We start from the raw sequence: 15,739 nt of genomic DNA on the forward strand, positions 1-15,739 counted from the left end.
GTCCCAAACCAGAGGACACAGTTTAAAAATAAGGGGCAGGCCACTTAGAACAACGTTGAGGAGAAACTTCTTCACCCAGAGAGTGGTGGGTGTATAGAATGCTCTGCCCCAGAATGCTATGGAGGCCAAGTCTCTGGATACTTTCAAGAAAGAGTTGGATAGAGCTCATAAAGATAGTGGAATCAAGGGTTTGGGGATAAGGCAGGAACAAGATACTGATTGAGGATGATCAGCCATGATCATAATGAATGGTGGTGCTGGCTCAAAGGGCAGAATGGCCTACTCCTGCATTTATTGCCTATTGACAATCAATTTTACAATTAGCAAAGGAAGAAGTTAGTATTCTTCTGGTTGGAGGTTTGCTCACTGAGCTGGAAGGTTCATTTTCAGATGTTTCATCACCATACTAAGTATCAGTGAGCCTCCAGATGAAGCATTGCTGGTGCTCCCTGCGTTCTATTTATATGTTTGGATTTCCTTGGGTTGATGTTGATGGATTGAAGCAGGGCTGTTACGTAAATCAAATTACAACTTCCAAAATGTAGACAAAGATTTTTTAGCAGCATTAGAAACAACATTAAAAGACAACCAACTCTCAGAAGAAACCCAGTAAACTATCAGACCAACATTAAACAGGAAAATGGAAGGAAACACACTCCATACACAAGAAAGGAAAGCACTAGAAAGACTTAAAAAAATTGTTATCCTACCTGCAGACAAAGGACACTTGACAGTCATTTTAAATCAAAGAGATTACATTGAAAAAGCGAACGCAGTACTTGCAGATACCAACACTTAGCAACAAGTGGCGATAGACTTGATCCCACAACTGGAGAACTGAATCGCAGCCCTACTCAAAAAAAAATTCAGAAATCTGGAGAAGTAAATAAGACCGACTTCCAAAAATGAAACCAGACAGATCCAACACACCATGCCTATACGGATTACCCAAAATTCATAAACCAGGATTTCCCGCCATAGACCCATAGTCTCGCTTCCTGGAATACCAACTATTGGCTAAAGAGTTACACCAAAGACTAAAACACTTAGTAGAAGACTCATGCCATTCCATCCACTCCACCCAAGGATTCCTGAAGACTATCAAAGACACCAATATAGAAGTGGAAGAAGTAATGGTCTCCTTTGACTTAACAGCCCTGTTCACATCAATCTGGCCAAGGAAACACTGACTACACTATTACAAGACCTAAAGACACACACACACACCAAACACCACCAACTTCATCAGCAAGGACCGTATCGTCAAGCATAGTAGACCTATGCCTTACTACCCACTTCACCTTGAACAACTAAATCTACAGACAAACCAATGGAACATTCATGGGATCTCCGATATCAGGGTTCTTGTCAGAGACAGTAATGCAGAGACTCGAACAAACAGCTCTGCCAACCATCCAACCCAAACTTTGGGTCCGCTATGTGGATGACTTGGTCATCACGAAATGAAACAAATTAGAGGAAACCTTCAAGGCCATCAATAATACCCTTATTGGCATAAAATTCACTAAAGAAGATGAAAACAACAACAAACTGCCATTCCTAGATGTCGCAGTAGAGCGAAGAGCCAATGAGGAATTACAAACCAGCGTGTACAGGAAAATAACACATACTGACCAAAAATTGAACTACAGAAGCAATCATCCCAACACCCACAAACGTAGCTGCATCAGAATATTATTTCAATAAGCCACCACACACTGCAACACAGAGGGATCACGCAGAGCAGAGGAAAATCACCTGTAGAGTGTATTCAAAAAGAACGGGTACCCAATGAACACAGTCTGCCGATTTCTCAGCAACAAACCCAAACAAGCAGACAAAACGCATCCAGCAACCCTTGCCACACTCCCCTGCATGACAGACATTTCAGAAATGACTGCCAGACTACTCAGACCCCTTAGCATCATGGTGGCCCACAAACCCACCAACACAGCAACTAATGAACTTAAAAGACCCCATGTAAACAACAAGCAAAACTAATGTCATTTGCAGAATACCTTGCAAGAACTGTAACAAGCATGACATTGGACCAGCAGGCAGAAAAGTAGCCACCAGGATACATGAACATCAACCAGCCACAAAACGACATGACCCTATCTCAGTGGTAACCTTACATACAGATGAAGGAAGGACACTACTTTGACTGGGACAACACATCCATCCTAGGACAAGCCAAACAGAGAGACACTCGAGAATTCCTAGAAGCAAGGCATGCCATATGGAACTCTATCCACAAATACATTGACTTAGATCCCATTTACCAACCAACCACCACCACCACCAGAAAAAGGACAGGAAATGACAACACCATAGGAAATGACATCACCACAGGAGATGACGTCACCGACCCAAGGAAACTCAAACATATAAATAGAAAACAGGAAACACCAAATTAGTCATGCTAAATTGCCCATCGTTTTAGGTAAGGGATAAATGTAGGGGTATGGGTGGGTTGCGCTTCAGCGGGTCGGTGTGGACTTGTTGGGCCGAAGGGCCTGTTTCCGCACTGTAATGTCATCTTTAAAAAAAAACAGCAGTGCTTCGTCCGTGGCTCACTGAAGATGTTACCTAGCTTGGTGACGAAATGTCTGAAAATGAACCTTCTAGCTCAACGAGCAAACCTCCATCCAGAACCTCAACCTGAGCTACAAATCTTCTCAAAACTCGCTAATTAGTATTTTTGTTTTTGAATGCTGACTGTTAAGCATATTTGGAAGATGCATGTACATTGATTTCTGGTGAGACCTAGATAAGTCTTGCTTGTGATGCTCTGCTCGAATTTTATACTTGCATATATCTACAATAACAGCTTCCATTGGTACAAAGTTTAAAACTTTAAATATAACAGAATGCTTCATGAAGGAACTAACTATACAAGAATCAGAGGATTTAAAAGACTTTCATGAAGAAAGGTAGGTCTTGTAGTTTTGTAGAAGCAGGGAAGTAAGTTACAATGAAGAGGCCAAAGGATTCTGGCGCTAAAATAGGTCAAAGCTCTGATATCAAATCAATAATATCAGAAGGAACTGCACATGAATCCATAGTTTATAGTTAAAATCTCTGTGTGAGCTGTGGAGGCATTTATAGGCAAGAAATTTTACTTTAAGGTGCCAGCGCTGCATAAAGAATTGCTGAACAAATGAAATCCTGGGGTTTAGGTGGCATAGTTTTGAGGAAGTTGAAATTTGTCTAGATTTATAAACCAAGAATGGCCTCTTAGATATGTTTATTTGATTATATTTCTTGATGAGTTCCTCTGAAGAAGGTAGATAAAAATTTGACAATCGCAGTTTTGTAGTTAATGTGAAAATGGCTATCAATAACTTATAACATGAATGCTGATTGAATTAAGTAATTTGGTTTGGACAACACTTTGTTCCAACATATTTGGGAATTGCCATATATTTAAATACACTCACTTCTGTTCAACCTAAAAGGATCATGAAATGCAAAACTGGATAATTAAAATAAAAACCAATTGGAAAATGATTGTAGTACTTACCAAAGTGTTTTGTTTATCAAAGCATCATGTGTTTGACTTGAATAGTAGAGTCTATACTTTGCTCTGTACAGAAACAAATACATAAAAACATGAAATAAAACTTAACTGCTGGAGTAACTCCGGTCTGGCAGCATCTGTGGAGAGAAGGCAAAGTTAACATTTAGAGCCCAGTGACCTTTCTTCAAAAGGTAAAAATGTGCTTTGCTTGCTTGCAGATTCCGGAACAAATGTTTTTCCATACTGACTATCGTCCCTTAATTCGTGATGGGAACAATTTTGTCTTGGATGAGCAAACTCAACAGGCTCCCCATCTCATGCCGCCACCTTTCCTAGTGGATGTGGATGGAAATCCTCATCGAACGGAATACCAGCGATTGGTGCCGGGTCGTGAGAAATGTCTGGATGAGCAGCTCATACCACAACTTGGATATGTGGCAACAAGTAAGTGGCTTAGCTTAGACCCAAATCTTATAAAGGTCTTTAAAAATGGTGTTTCACTATTGTTTCTAAAAACTAAATGATTAAGAACATAAAATGATTGCCGTGGTATGTACCACCTACAGAATTGACTGCAGAGACTTCGCTGGGTTTTATGACAAACATTATTAAAACCAATGACTTTTAAGTTAGAAGAATAAGTGTAACAAGTGCATGCGAGTACCACCAAAACACTCCTCGAAGTCTATCGTTATCCTGTCTTGAAATTATATCAGCATCAAAAAGTATGGTGCTGGAAAAACCATAGCCAGTCAGGCCGCATCTGAGGAGCAGGAGAGTTGATGTTTCGAGCAAGTGCTCTTCATCAGGAATGGGGGGGCCTCACCTTCCTGATGAAGAGCTTAAGCTCAAAACGTTGACTCTCCTGCTCTTCGGATCCTGCCTGACCAGCTGTGCTTTTCCAGCACTATGCTTTTTGACTCTGATCTCCAGCATGTGCAGTCCTCACTTTCTTATAGTTGAAATGATATAATTTCAATGAGGAATGCAGTATAGCGCAATAGGAATAGCACCAGGAATAACTAAAATAGGATGCTAACCTGGTGAAGTGACATAATAGACCTCTGGACATGTTAAATCTTGGAAGTTGCATGTGATAAAGCGAAACTAGCAGGTCAGAATGAAAATTCTGTAGCCTTGCTACATCTATGCCTGAAAGGAGTTGGATAATTAAACATCACATGGGAGGACAAGGAAACTGTATGAACGTTCCCAACCTCAATGGAGAAGATAGCAGCAGGGTTCACTGATCCATTTCAACCATCACCTAAGGGCCATGTCATCACAGATGCTGGGTTTTGACTAATTCAGTTCATATCATGTAATATCAAGAAACAGTGACTGATATTGGTGATCATTTCAATCCAAGTTCCTCTGAAATGCCTTCGGCTCAACCGTCTTCAACTGCTTCATCAATGATGATTCTTCCACAAGTTCTGAAGCAGGGATGTCTCATAATTGCAGTGTTCAGTACTATGTGACTCTTCAGATACTGAAGCAATCGAACTCCAAGAAGATTGGATTGGCACCTGATTAATGGCAAGTAACATTTGTGCCACAAAGTTACCATGCTCTCTCAGAGAGAATCTAATGACCTCTCCTTGATGCTCAACGGAATTATTATTGATGAATGCCAGCCATCAGCATCGTTATGGAGCGTTTGACTAGAAACTTGCTTTTTTATGACTTGCTGCACCGTCATGCTCCCTGATTATTAAAAAAGAACAAAAGATCTGTGGATGCTAGAAATTAGAAACAGTCATATACACTTGTTGTAAGTGCATTTCAGAGCCTGTATACCTTAAATATAAGAAATAAAGGAATAGGTCATTTGATTGATCAAGCCTGCCTTGCTATTCAGTAAGATCTGAACCTGGTCTGCCCCAGGCATCAACTTCTCTTTTGTACCAGAGGAGTATTGATGTCACTCCCTGCTCTTTCTAAAGTCTATTAACATCCTTTATAAATATTTTCAGTGATCTAGCCTCCACGATCCTACCTTCCAGGAGAAGAAACACCTCTGCATCTTTTATGAGAGTCCCCTTATTCTGTAATTATATCCAAATTTGAGATCCCTCTCAGAATTTTGTTTCAGTAAGATCATCCTCATTCTTCTAAACTCCAGTGAATAAATGTCTAACCTGTTTAGCTATTATTGATATGTCACTGCCTTCATCCCAAGAATCAGTGTGGTGAATTTGTTTTGAACAGCTCCAATCCCAGTGTATCGTGGAACATAGAACAATATAGCTCAGGAATGGATCCTTATAACTAACATGATGCCAAATTTAACTAATTCCTTCTTCATGACCTTGGTCCGTCTCCCTCCATTCCTTGCATATTCATATGCTTATCTAAATGTCTTTTAAACTCCCCTATAGTAAGTTTTATATTATTTTTTAAAATGCAAAGTCTAAAGCTATACATAGTACTGCAAGTGCAGTCTCTCCAACACCCTGTACAGTAGTAACGAGACTTGGCAAATATTAAACTTCGATCTGCCAAGCAATAATTTTGTTTTCCTTTTTTATGACTTGCTGCACTGTCATGCTACCTTTTTATTAAAAAAAAACAGAAATTGGTGGAAAGTATCAGCGGGTCTGGCAGCATGTGTGGAGAAGAATCAAAGTTGACATTTGGGGTCAGGTGACCCTTCAGAACAAGACTTCAGAACGTCAAGTCCCACTTGCTCCAGAGGTGTCTAGTCACATTACTGACTGGGTTGATGAGAAAAGTAGTTACCTAAAAAAGAAAGAGTGTTGCTCAGTTGAGTAATAACATTTCTTGGGGAAAAAGAAAGCATAGAGTCATAGAGATGTACAGCATGGAAACAGACCCTTTGGTCCAGGGGGTAGGTGAGAGAAACAAAAAGCAGATATGAATGTTCGTGGCATTGTGATAGTGTCCCTGCCCCTGGCAAGAGGCTTAGGTTCAAGTCCTACTTCCTTCAGAGATGTGTAGTGATAACTCTGAACAAGTTGAATAGGGGTTTAAAAAAAACACATCCGCCATCGTTAAAAGGGAAAAAGGGGACAAATAAGTTATGGTGATTTAGTGGTAACAAAGTTGCTCAGTTTGTGTAATAGCATTTAAGAATATTAAAAAGATGTCTGCAGAACTGTCTTGCCCTGGGCTGGGACTAGCCTATGAATGCCACAAGTAGCGGCTCCATTTTGGTGTTCACCAATAAATGATGTTCCTTTCCAGTCAGTCTTCCTGAGTTATTGCACTATATTTCTGTCTGCCAAGTATTTTTCCCCACTCACTGAACTTGAATGACACAGTGGCTCAGTGGTTAACACTGCTGCCTGTCAATGCCAGGGACCCAGGCTTGATACCAGCCTCTGACAACTGTCTCTGAAGTTTGCATAAATTGAATAGTGTACAGGGATATGCAGGCTAGCGAGATTACCCAGGGGGAATATAGGGTTATAGGGATAGGGTAGGGGGATAAGTCTGGGTAGGATGCTCTTCGGAGAGTTGTTGCAGACTCGATGGGCTGAATGGTCTGCTTCTGTGCTGGAGGGCTTCTGTGCTTCTAATCTACTTCATAACATGCGCTTCCAATTATATTGGCACATTGTCCCTCATCTAAATCATTGATATGGACAGTAGAGAACTGAGGCTGGTCCTTGTACCCCTTTACTAGTTATGCCTTTCTAACATGAAAAAGCTCCTGACTGTCCATGTTAACCAATCCTCAACTCGTGCTAATATATTACTCTCAAAGCTATATGATCCTGCCTTGTGCAACAAGCTTTTATATGCCACCTCATTGAATGCCTTCTGAAAATCCAAATATGCTTACATGTCTGCCATTACTAATCCACGTTCACTTTGATCCATTATCACAACTATCTTTACACCATTCTTCATACCTCTCATTCACTCACTCTCTCGCTCCTGTTTTCTCTCGCTCACTCATGCTTGTGTTCCAAATCTTCATGCTCGCATTCCCTCTCTCCTTGTCCTGTTTCATGCCTGCCCTGCTCCCCTGCCTAGTGGTCGTCGCCTGCATTGCCCTCCTGATGCCCCCACTCTCCTGTCCTGCCCCCTCCTCTTCTCTCACCCTTGCCCTTGTTCGCTCCATCTCCTCCCTTGCCCACTTGCTCCTCCCTGCCCCCTTCCTCTTCCCAGTCACAGCTCAGCCTTATGAAAAACTATTGTTTGAAATATCATCTTAATGTTGATCTGTTAATAGGTGATGGTAATGTTGTGGAACAAGTAATTGGGCAGCAAACAAGTGATCAAGATGAACAAAACATGGAAGTGAGTGTGCTGGATGGCATAATCCGAAATTTACAACAGGAACAAGACCAACGTTTAGGAACTGAGCAACGTGGGGCAAATAATCCTCCCCACAGGATCAATACACCTTCAAGAGGTACTAATTTTGTTTTTGAGTAATTGCTCCTTGAGTTTTGTTTGCAATCAGCAAGCTGCAATGTTAGAGAAATGTTAATTGCACTGAGTGTTAAAAATTGTATGCCTTATCTATTTAATCACCTGGACATGGAGAGCAATTTTGGTTTGTATAACTGAACAGTATGGTGCTACAACATTCTATAGTTTGACAATGCAATACCTAATGTTAACTTGCTCCGATGAGGTGTATGCTTATTTGCTATGATCACGCAAAATATCAAGTTTTTAGAATACCCCAAACCGGATGTATTATCTTGGACATGGTTAGAACTTAGTCAAGTTTTCTGGTGTCTGAGTGTTTGTTTGGACAGGTTATTTCTATATTAGACCTTGTAGTTTGCAGCTTGCTGAATGAAGTTAGTTGTTATAAATGACAGAGACTGCTCTGTAAACCTCATTGACTACATGGAAGACGGATAAGGCTTAACCTGAGTTTGAAGTTCATGAACATAGAAGGTTGCCTAATTTGAAGCTATTGGGAGAATCTACAGTGAGTCTCACAGTACCTTCTCGCAAAAAGATAATAATTGGCAGATTATTTTCCAAGAATTGGAAAAGTAACCACAAGGGACTGAGGCCTTCACAATCGAGAGCGTAAATGAAAGTCGAAGATATTACCTGGAATGAAGGAAAATTATCCAGAAGGCATATTTGTGTATAGTCCTTCAGAAATAAACTCTTAGCATTCGCCTGTACCTGTGTTTTGGTTTTTGCTGCTGTTTACCTGTTATTTACTTAACTATGCTATTTAATCAAGTGATTTTCCTGTATTGCTTGCAAGACAAAGCTTTTCACTGTGCCTCAATAAATGTGACAATAAATTCAATTCTTGTAGCAGAAATGATGACGTAATTAGGGATCAAACCTGAGTGCATAAAATATTAACTGATTAATTTTAGTTTTAACTCATGTTTACTTTATATAGAACAATACAGAGCAAAGTAAAGCAAGTTTGCAGCTTGTTGATTTTAAAAAAAAAATGAAATAATGTGGCACAGTTTTATCTATTAAAGGTTAAGTTTCAGTTTGAGTGTCTGGTCCCCAAACCAGATCACAGCAAGTTGAGCATTTAAAAAGAAATGAGAGGGAGAGGATGGGTCAATATATGCAATATTCTACTTAGACCATTCTGTAAATCCCTCTGTGGGGCGACAAAGACTTAAACTTTCTTTACTTTAGTGATAGAAAGGATAGGTGTGTATACCACTAGGCAAGAGTTACAGCTGGGGGGAAAGGCAATTACAATGTGATTAGGCAAGATTTAGGAAGCATCGGATGAGGAAGAAAACTGCAGGGGAGTTTTGTGAAGGGTAGGTTGTGCCTCACAAACATTGAGTTATTTGAGAAGGTGACCAAACAGGTAGATGAGAGTAAACCAGTTGATGGATTTCAGCATGGCGTTCGATTAAGGTTCCCCACAGTAGTCTATTCATCAAAATGCAGAGGAATGGGATTGTGGAAGATATAGCAGTTTGGATCAATAATTGGTTTGCTGAAAGACGACAGGGTGGTGGTTAATGGGAAATGTTCATCCTGGAGTCCACTTACTAGTGGTGTACTGCAAGGGTTGGTGTTGGGTCCACTGCTGTTCGTCATTTTTATAAACGACCTGGATGAAGGCTGAGAATGGTGGGTTAGTAAATTTGCAGACGACACTAAGGTCGGTGGAGTTGTGGATAGTGATGAAGTGTTGTAGGTTTCAGAGAGACATAAACTGCAGAGTTGGGCTGAGAGGTGGCAAATGGAGTTTAATGTGGACAAGTGTGAGGTGATTCACTTTGATCGGAGTAACCAGAATGCAAAGTACTGGCCTAATGGTAAGATTCTTGGTAGTGTAAATGAGCAGAGAGATCTCGGTGTCCAGGTACACAGATCCTTGAAAGTTGCCACCCAGGTTGACAGGGTTGTGAAGAAGGCATACAGTGTTTTAGCTTTTATTAATAGAGGGATCGAGTTGTGGAACCGTGAGGTTATGCTACAGCTGTACAAAACTCTAGTGCAGCCGCATTTGGAGTATTGTGTACAGTTCTGGTCACAGCATTATAAGAAGGGTGTGGTGGCTTTGGAAAGGGTGCAGAGGAGATTTACTAGGATGTTGTCTGGTATGGAGGGAAGGGCTTATGAGGAAAGGCTGAGGGAGTTGAGGCTGTTTTTGTTAGAGAGAAGAAGGTTGAGAGGTGACTTAATAGAGACATATAATCAGAGGGTTAGATAGGGTGGACAGGGAGAGCCTTTTTCCAAGAATGGTGACGGCGAGCCTGAGGGGGCATAGCTTTAAATTGAGGGGTAATCGATATAGGACAAATGTCAGAGGTAGTTTCTTTACTCAGAGTAGTAAGGGTACGGAATGCTTTGCCTGCAACGGTAGTAGATTAGCCAACTTTAAGTGCATTTAAGTCGTCATTGGACGTACATGGAATAGTGTAGGTTAGATGGGCTTCAGATTGGTATGACAGGTCGGCACAACATAGAGGGCCGAAGGGCCTGTACTGCGCTGTAATGTTCTATGTAACTTCAAACAGGAGTGATGGTGTGGATCGTAGTACTAAGCAGGTGATAGAAAGGCATTGGTAGTTGTAATTGCAGCTGACTTCACGATACACTGACGAACACTAATACTGTAGAGAATGTTTCTGGAGTGAGTTAAGGATGGTTTTCTAGATCAATGTAAGGAGATATGAACTACAGAACAAGCATTTTGAGACCTAACATTATGCACCAAAGAGGGTGAAGTAACCCTCTTGTAAGACAACCTTTAGGAATGAGTGACCATAGCACAGTAGAATTTTACAATATGTTTGACAACCGGGTAATTCATTCTGAAGGTAAAATGTTAAATTTGAATGAAGGAAATTTTGAAGGAATGGATTCAAATTACCTGAGGTTGATTAGCAAAATACATCAAAGGTATGAAGAGACGGAAGCAATGGATAGCCTTTAAATAATTTGCAATTTGCAGCAACTTCACATTTCTTCAAGGTCCACAAACCTCAAAAATGTCAGCCAACTGTAGCTAACTGTATGAAATGAAAAGAGAAAAGCCTATAAAGTTGCCAGAAATAGTAGTATACCTAAGGATTGGGAGGTTTTTAGAATATGCAAAGGTGGACCAAGGAATTGATAAAGGAAGGGAGAATAGAATAGGACTGTAAACTAGCAAAATAACATAAATGAGCTGTTCAGAGCTTCAAGAAATATGTATAAAGAAAATTTTTAACAGGACAAATGGGGATCCATGGCAAGCAGAGTTGATGTGGACTAGAGATAAATGATATTTATGATGAAGATGATACAATAAATCATCCAGTAATAGAGGTCTACAGGACTAGAGAGAATAAGGAATTCTGAGAAATTATCTTAGTTACGAACATAGGAGCAGGAGTAGGCAATTCAACCCTTTGAACCCACTCCGCCATTTGATATGAACGTGGCTGATCTCATCCTTGTACATACATCAATCAGATCCTACCTAATTCATCTGAACTCCAGTGAGTACAAGCCCAATTCAAAGCTCTTCATACGACAGCCATTTCATCCTGGAATCAATCTGGTGCCACCACATCTTTGCTCAAGCAAGGAGACCAAAATTGGAGACAAAACTCTAGGTGTCATCCCGATGACATCTTAAACAATTGCAACACCACTTTTACATTTATTGCAAAAGGACTGGATTATAAGGATCCCATTTGTCTGTTTTGTTATAGGTTGCGCCCGCAGAGCCACTTAACACGATTCATGCGCAAGGACACCCGTATCCCTCTGCACTGACTCACTTTGAACTGCTTCCCATTTCAATAATAATTTTCCCTTTTATTTTCCCAGCCAAAATGCATAACCTCATACTTATTCACTTTCAACCCCATCTGCCAAATTCTTGCCTTTGTTATCCTTGACTTCCTTATTAAGACATGAATGATTCTTCATCTTTTTACAATTCCTCTTCCTCTAGGGAATATACTTCAGTAGAGAGGTATTTAGTGTCTCCCGAAGCATTTGATAATGTTATTTGGTCGCCCTGCCCTTCGATTGTTTGCCTAGTCCACTAGCGCCAACTCCTTCCTCAACATTAAAACTCTTGTATGTGCCTGTATTCACTTACTCAATCTGAATTTGGAACTCTAGCATGTTTTGATCACTCCTTCTCAGAGGATCGTTAATTACAAGACCATTTATTCATCCTTCCCTGTTGGATAGTGTCAGTTCTCTGCTTAATTCCATGCCATGTTGCTGCAAGAAACAATCTCTCATACACTCTATGAACCTTTCCTCAAAGCTACCCTCAAGCTCATTTATCCAGTCAATATGCACATTAGAATCACCTACAATTACTGTTGTGCCATTCTGACAAGCCCTCATTATTTCATGGCTTATGCTATACTTTACGTTGGAAGCTTTGCTGTCATCCTTAACCAGTAAAGCAACGTTACCTCCTGCTTCTCCTTTTGGAATACTGATATGCTTGGATATTTAACTCCCAGTTCTGCTCCTCTGGTAGCCACATTTCAGAAACTGCCACCAGGTCATACCTATTTTTCTATTTTTGTTGTTAACTCATCAACTTTATTTTGAATACCACATGCATTTAGGTGCAAGGACTTGAAATAAGTTCAAAAAGAAAACTCAAAAGAACTGCTGATGCTGGAAATCAGAAACAAAAACTAAAACAGAAATTGCTGGGAAAACACAAGGTCTGGCAGCATCAATGGAGAGAAATCAGAGTTAACAGACTCAAAGATCTCAATTTTAATCCTCTGCACCCCCACCTTAATGAATTTTGGGTGCGACATGACGTTGAACTTTCTTCCTCCTTCAGCTCTGTGCTCAATCCTTTGGAGAAGAGTCCTCTTCCCATCCCACAGATCCCTTCACCCACCTCCAACACACTCCCTCCACCTGAACCCTTCCCTCTGGCCTTTTACCTGCACTTGACCTGTTTGTTGAAAATGCAGTTCTGAGGAAGGGTCACTGGACCTGAAATGTGAACTCTGATTTCTCTCCACATATGCTGCCAGACGTACTGAGCTTTTCCAGCAATTTCTATTTTAGTTTTGATTTTAAATAAGTTCTACTGATTTGTATTTCTCTTTTAATATTTTCTTGTGCAGTACAGCTTTTGACACACTCCATCCTTTTTTCTTAATCCCTGATAATACTGAGCCTCATCACAATCTTTGAATTCAACTTTCAACTCACATTTTGATCTTTTATGATTACTTCCCTCACCATGGTTATTGGACCAGCCCTACCTGATTATCTTATTAACCTCTACCTTCTGCTCACAATCTGACTTACTGTTTTGGTTCCCTCTGCCTTATTATTTTAAATCCACCTGGGTTTCACGAGTAAATCTCCCCAGCAGGATGTTCGTGCCCCTCTAGTTAAGATGCAACACTCCCTTTTTTTTAACAGATCCCAACTGCCTTGGAAGAGATCCCAATGATCCAAAATTATGACTAATTTGACACCCTTCTGCCTGCACCAGTAAGGAGGCTGTGTTGGGGAAATTACCATATGTACTCGAGTAAACGTTTACCCCTTTTGGCCAAAAAATCTGGATTTTCCATGTATTTCATGTTAAAGTCAAACTTGGTTCTTCACAAATCAATATTTGTGAGTCAAAGTATTATCCTGTATACAAATGTTACAATGTGGAAACTTTTTTTTAATGCTCTTGTGTTTCGATATACAATTCTCATCAATTTGGCGTAAAAGTTTAACATGCATCAGGGCAGAGTCAAGTGACAACCTCCCTTTGTGTGCAGTTTAGCTGAGCTCAGTTCCCCTGTAGCATCCAAGCACACTTATTCATTGAGAGGTCAATTGGGCTTCTGGTAAACGATATGGTATTTTGGACTATAGCATGAATTTCAGCCCCTCAAAAGTAGTATCCAGGTAATAGTCAACCCCATAAATTTAACCTTTTAAAAAAACTCTAAAACGTTTGACTTTTACATGAGTACATACGGTAATTGTATTGAATATTGGCAAGTCCCTGGAACCTGATATTCTACGTCCCAGAATGCTGAAAAAGGTAGCTTTGGATGAATTGGTGATCGCCTTCCAAAATTCTAATGGTCTGGAATGGCTTCTACAGATTAAAGTTTGCAATTACCTCCCTGCTATTCAGAAGAGAGGGCAAGAGAAAATAAAACTCTCTGCACTGGTGGGAAAAATGTTGATTGCAAAATAAAGAATGGTTGATGATCTGCTTTGACACAGCGTGGACTTGTGAATAGGAAATCATGTCGGTTAGGCCTGTTAATTTCTTTTTCAGCATTTTACAAACAGAATTGATGAGAGTTTGTGGCCATAATATACTTGAATTTTTAAAAGGCTTTTAATAAAGTCCTTCACAAGAGGTTACTTCGCAAAATTAAATCACATGGGATTGGAGGTAATCTACTGGATGTCTTAAGGATTAGTAAACAAGCAGAAAAGGGCTAACGGAATGACCAGGGAATTTCATGTTGGCAGACAGTGATATACTGTATATCCATGTTCAGTGTCAAATATAATAATTCTAATTTTGTAGCTGAGACAGAGTTAGGCGCAACTGTATTCTGGTGAAGGAAATGTAATCAGCTTCAAGAAGATTTGGACAGACTTGGTAAATGGACAAGTACGTGACAGATGGAAATTAATGTGGAATAGTGTGAGATTGTTCACTTTTGTAGGCAGAGCAGCCATATGGAGTATTTTGTGAATTTTAAGAGATTAGAAAGTGCAGATGTACAAAAAGATCTGGGTGTCTTTATGAATAAATCACTAAACATGAAAATGCAGGTACAGCAAACAATTAGGAAGGCTAATTGTATATTAGCTTTTATCACATGAGGATTTTCTTCAATTGTGTAGAATCTGGGTTTCACTGCATCTGGAGTGTTGTGATCAGTTTTGGTGATCTTACCTCAGGCAGGATATTATTTCCAAGAATTAAAGCAACTAAGGTTCACCACACTTGTTTCCACAATAGTGGAACTGCTCTTTGTGGAAAAATTGGGCAAACTAGGCCTGTAGATGTTTTTTTTTTGAGCTTGAAGATTGAGAGACAGAAGCAGAATTAGGCCATTTGGCCTATCGAGTTTACTCTGCTATTCAATTATGGCAGATTTATTTCTCAACCTCCATTCTCCCGCCTTCTCCCCATGTCCATTGATCCCCTTACTAATCACGAACCTATCTACCTCTGTTCTATCGCTGTCTTAAATACACTCAATCATTTGCCTCCACTTCCTTCTGTGGCAATGATTTCTGCAGTTTCACCACCTTTTGGCTGAAGAAATTCCTCCTCATTTCCGTTCTAAAGGGTTGTCCCTTTATTCTGAGGCTGTGCACTCAGTTTCTAGTCTCTCTTAATGGTGAAAACATTTTCTCCATGTACAAGCTGTCCAGGCTGCTTAGTATTTCATAAATTTCAATCAGATACCCCCTCATCCTCCTCCATTCCCAACAAGTACAGGCCCAGAGTCTTCAACCACCTCTCAAGACAAGTTCTTCATTCGTGGGATCATTCTTGTCAACCTCCCTCTGGACCCCTCTAATGCCGACACATTCTTCCTAAGATACAGAGCCCATAACTGCTCAGTATTCCAAATGCGGTCAGACCAGAGCCTTATACAGCTTCAACAATATATCTAAACTCTTGACTTCTGGTTCTCTCAATCTAATTGAACATACCTGTGTCTTTAAATATCCTGTAAGATAGATCTCTGGTCATGGAATCCTACAGTCAGGGAAGAGAAATACAAAATGAGGGGGAACCTACTTTGGACTGAAGAGGAGACATGAGTTGTG

At 40.2% G+C, this 15,739-nt stretch overlaps 1 protein-coding gene across 2 annotated transcripts in view; it reads left to right on the forward strand.

Moving 5' to 3' along the window:
• LOC140486459 (bromodomain and WD repeat-containing protein 1-like) overlaps positions 1 to 15,739 on the forward strand; it is a 212,412-nt gene that overhangs the window by 68,399 nt on the left and 128,274 nt on the right. For both annotated transcript variants that reach the window (XM_072585656.1, XM_072585657.1), the window contains 2 exons: positions 3,739 to 3,964; positions 7,722 to 7,904. In XM_072585656.1, coding sequence (XP_072441757.1) covers positions 3,739 to 3,964; positions 7,722 to 7,904 — 409 coding nt within the window. The remainder of the gene's footprint in view (positions 1 to 3,738; positions 3,965 to 7,721; positions 7,905 to 15,739) is intronic.

The sequence above is a fragment of the Chiloscyllium punctatum genome, chromosome 15, assembly GCF_047496795.1.
Source record: "Chiloscyllium punctatum isolate Juve2018m chromosome 15, sChiPun1.3, whole genome shotgun sequence".
NCBI lineage: Eukaryota > Metazoa > Chordata > Chondrichthyes > Orectolobiformes > Hemiscylliidae > Chiloscyllium > Chiloscyllium punctatum.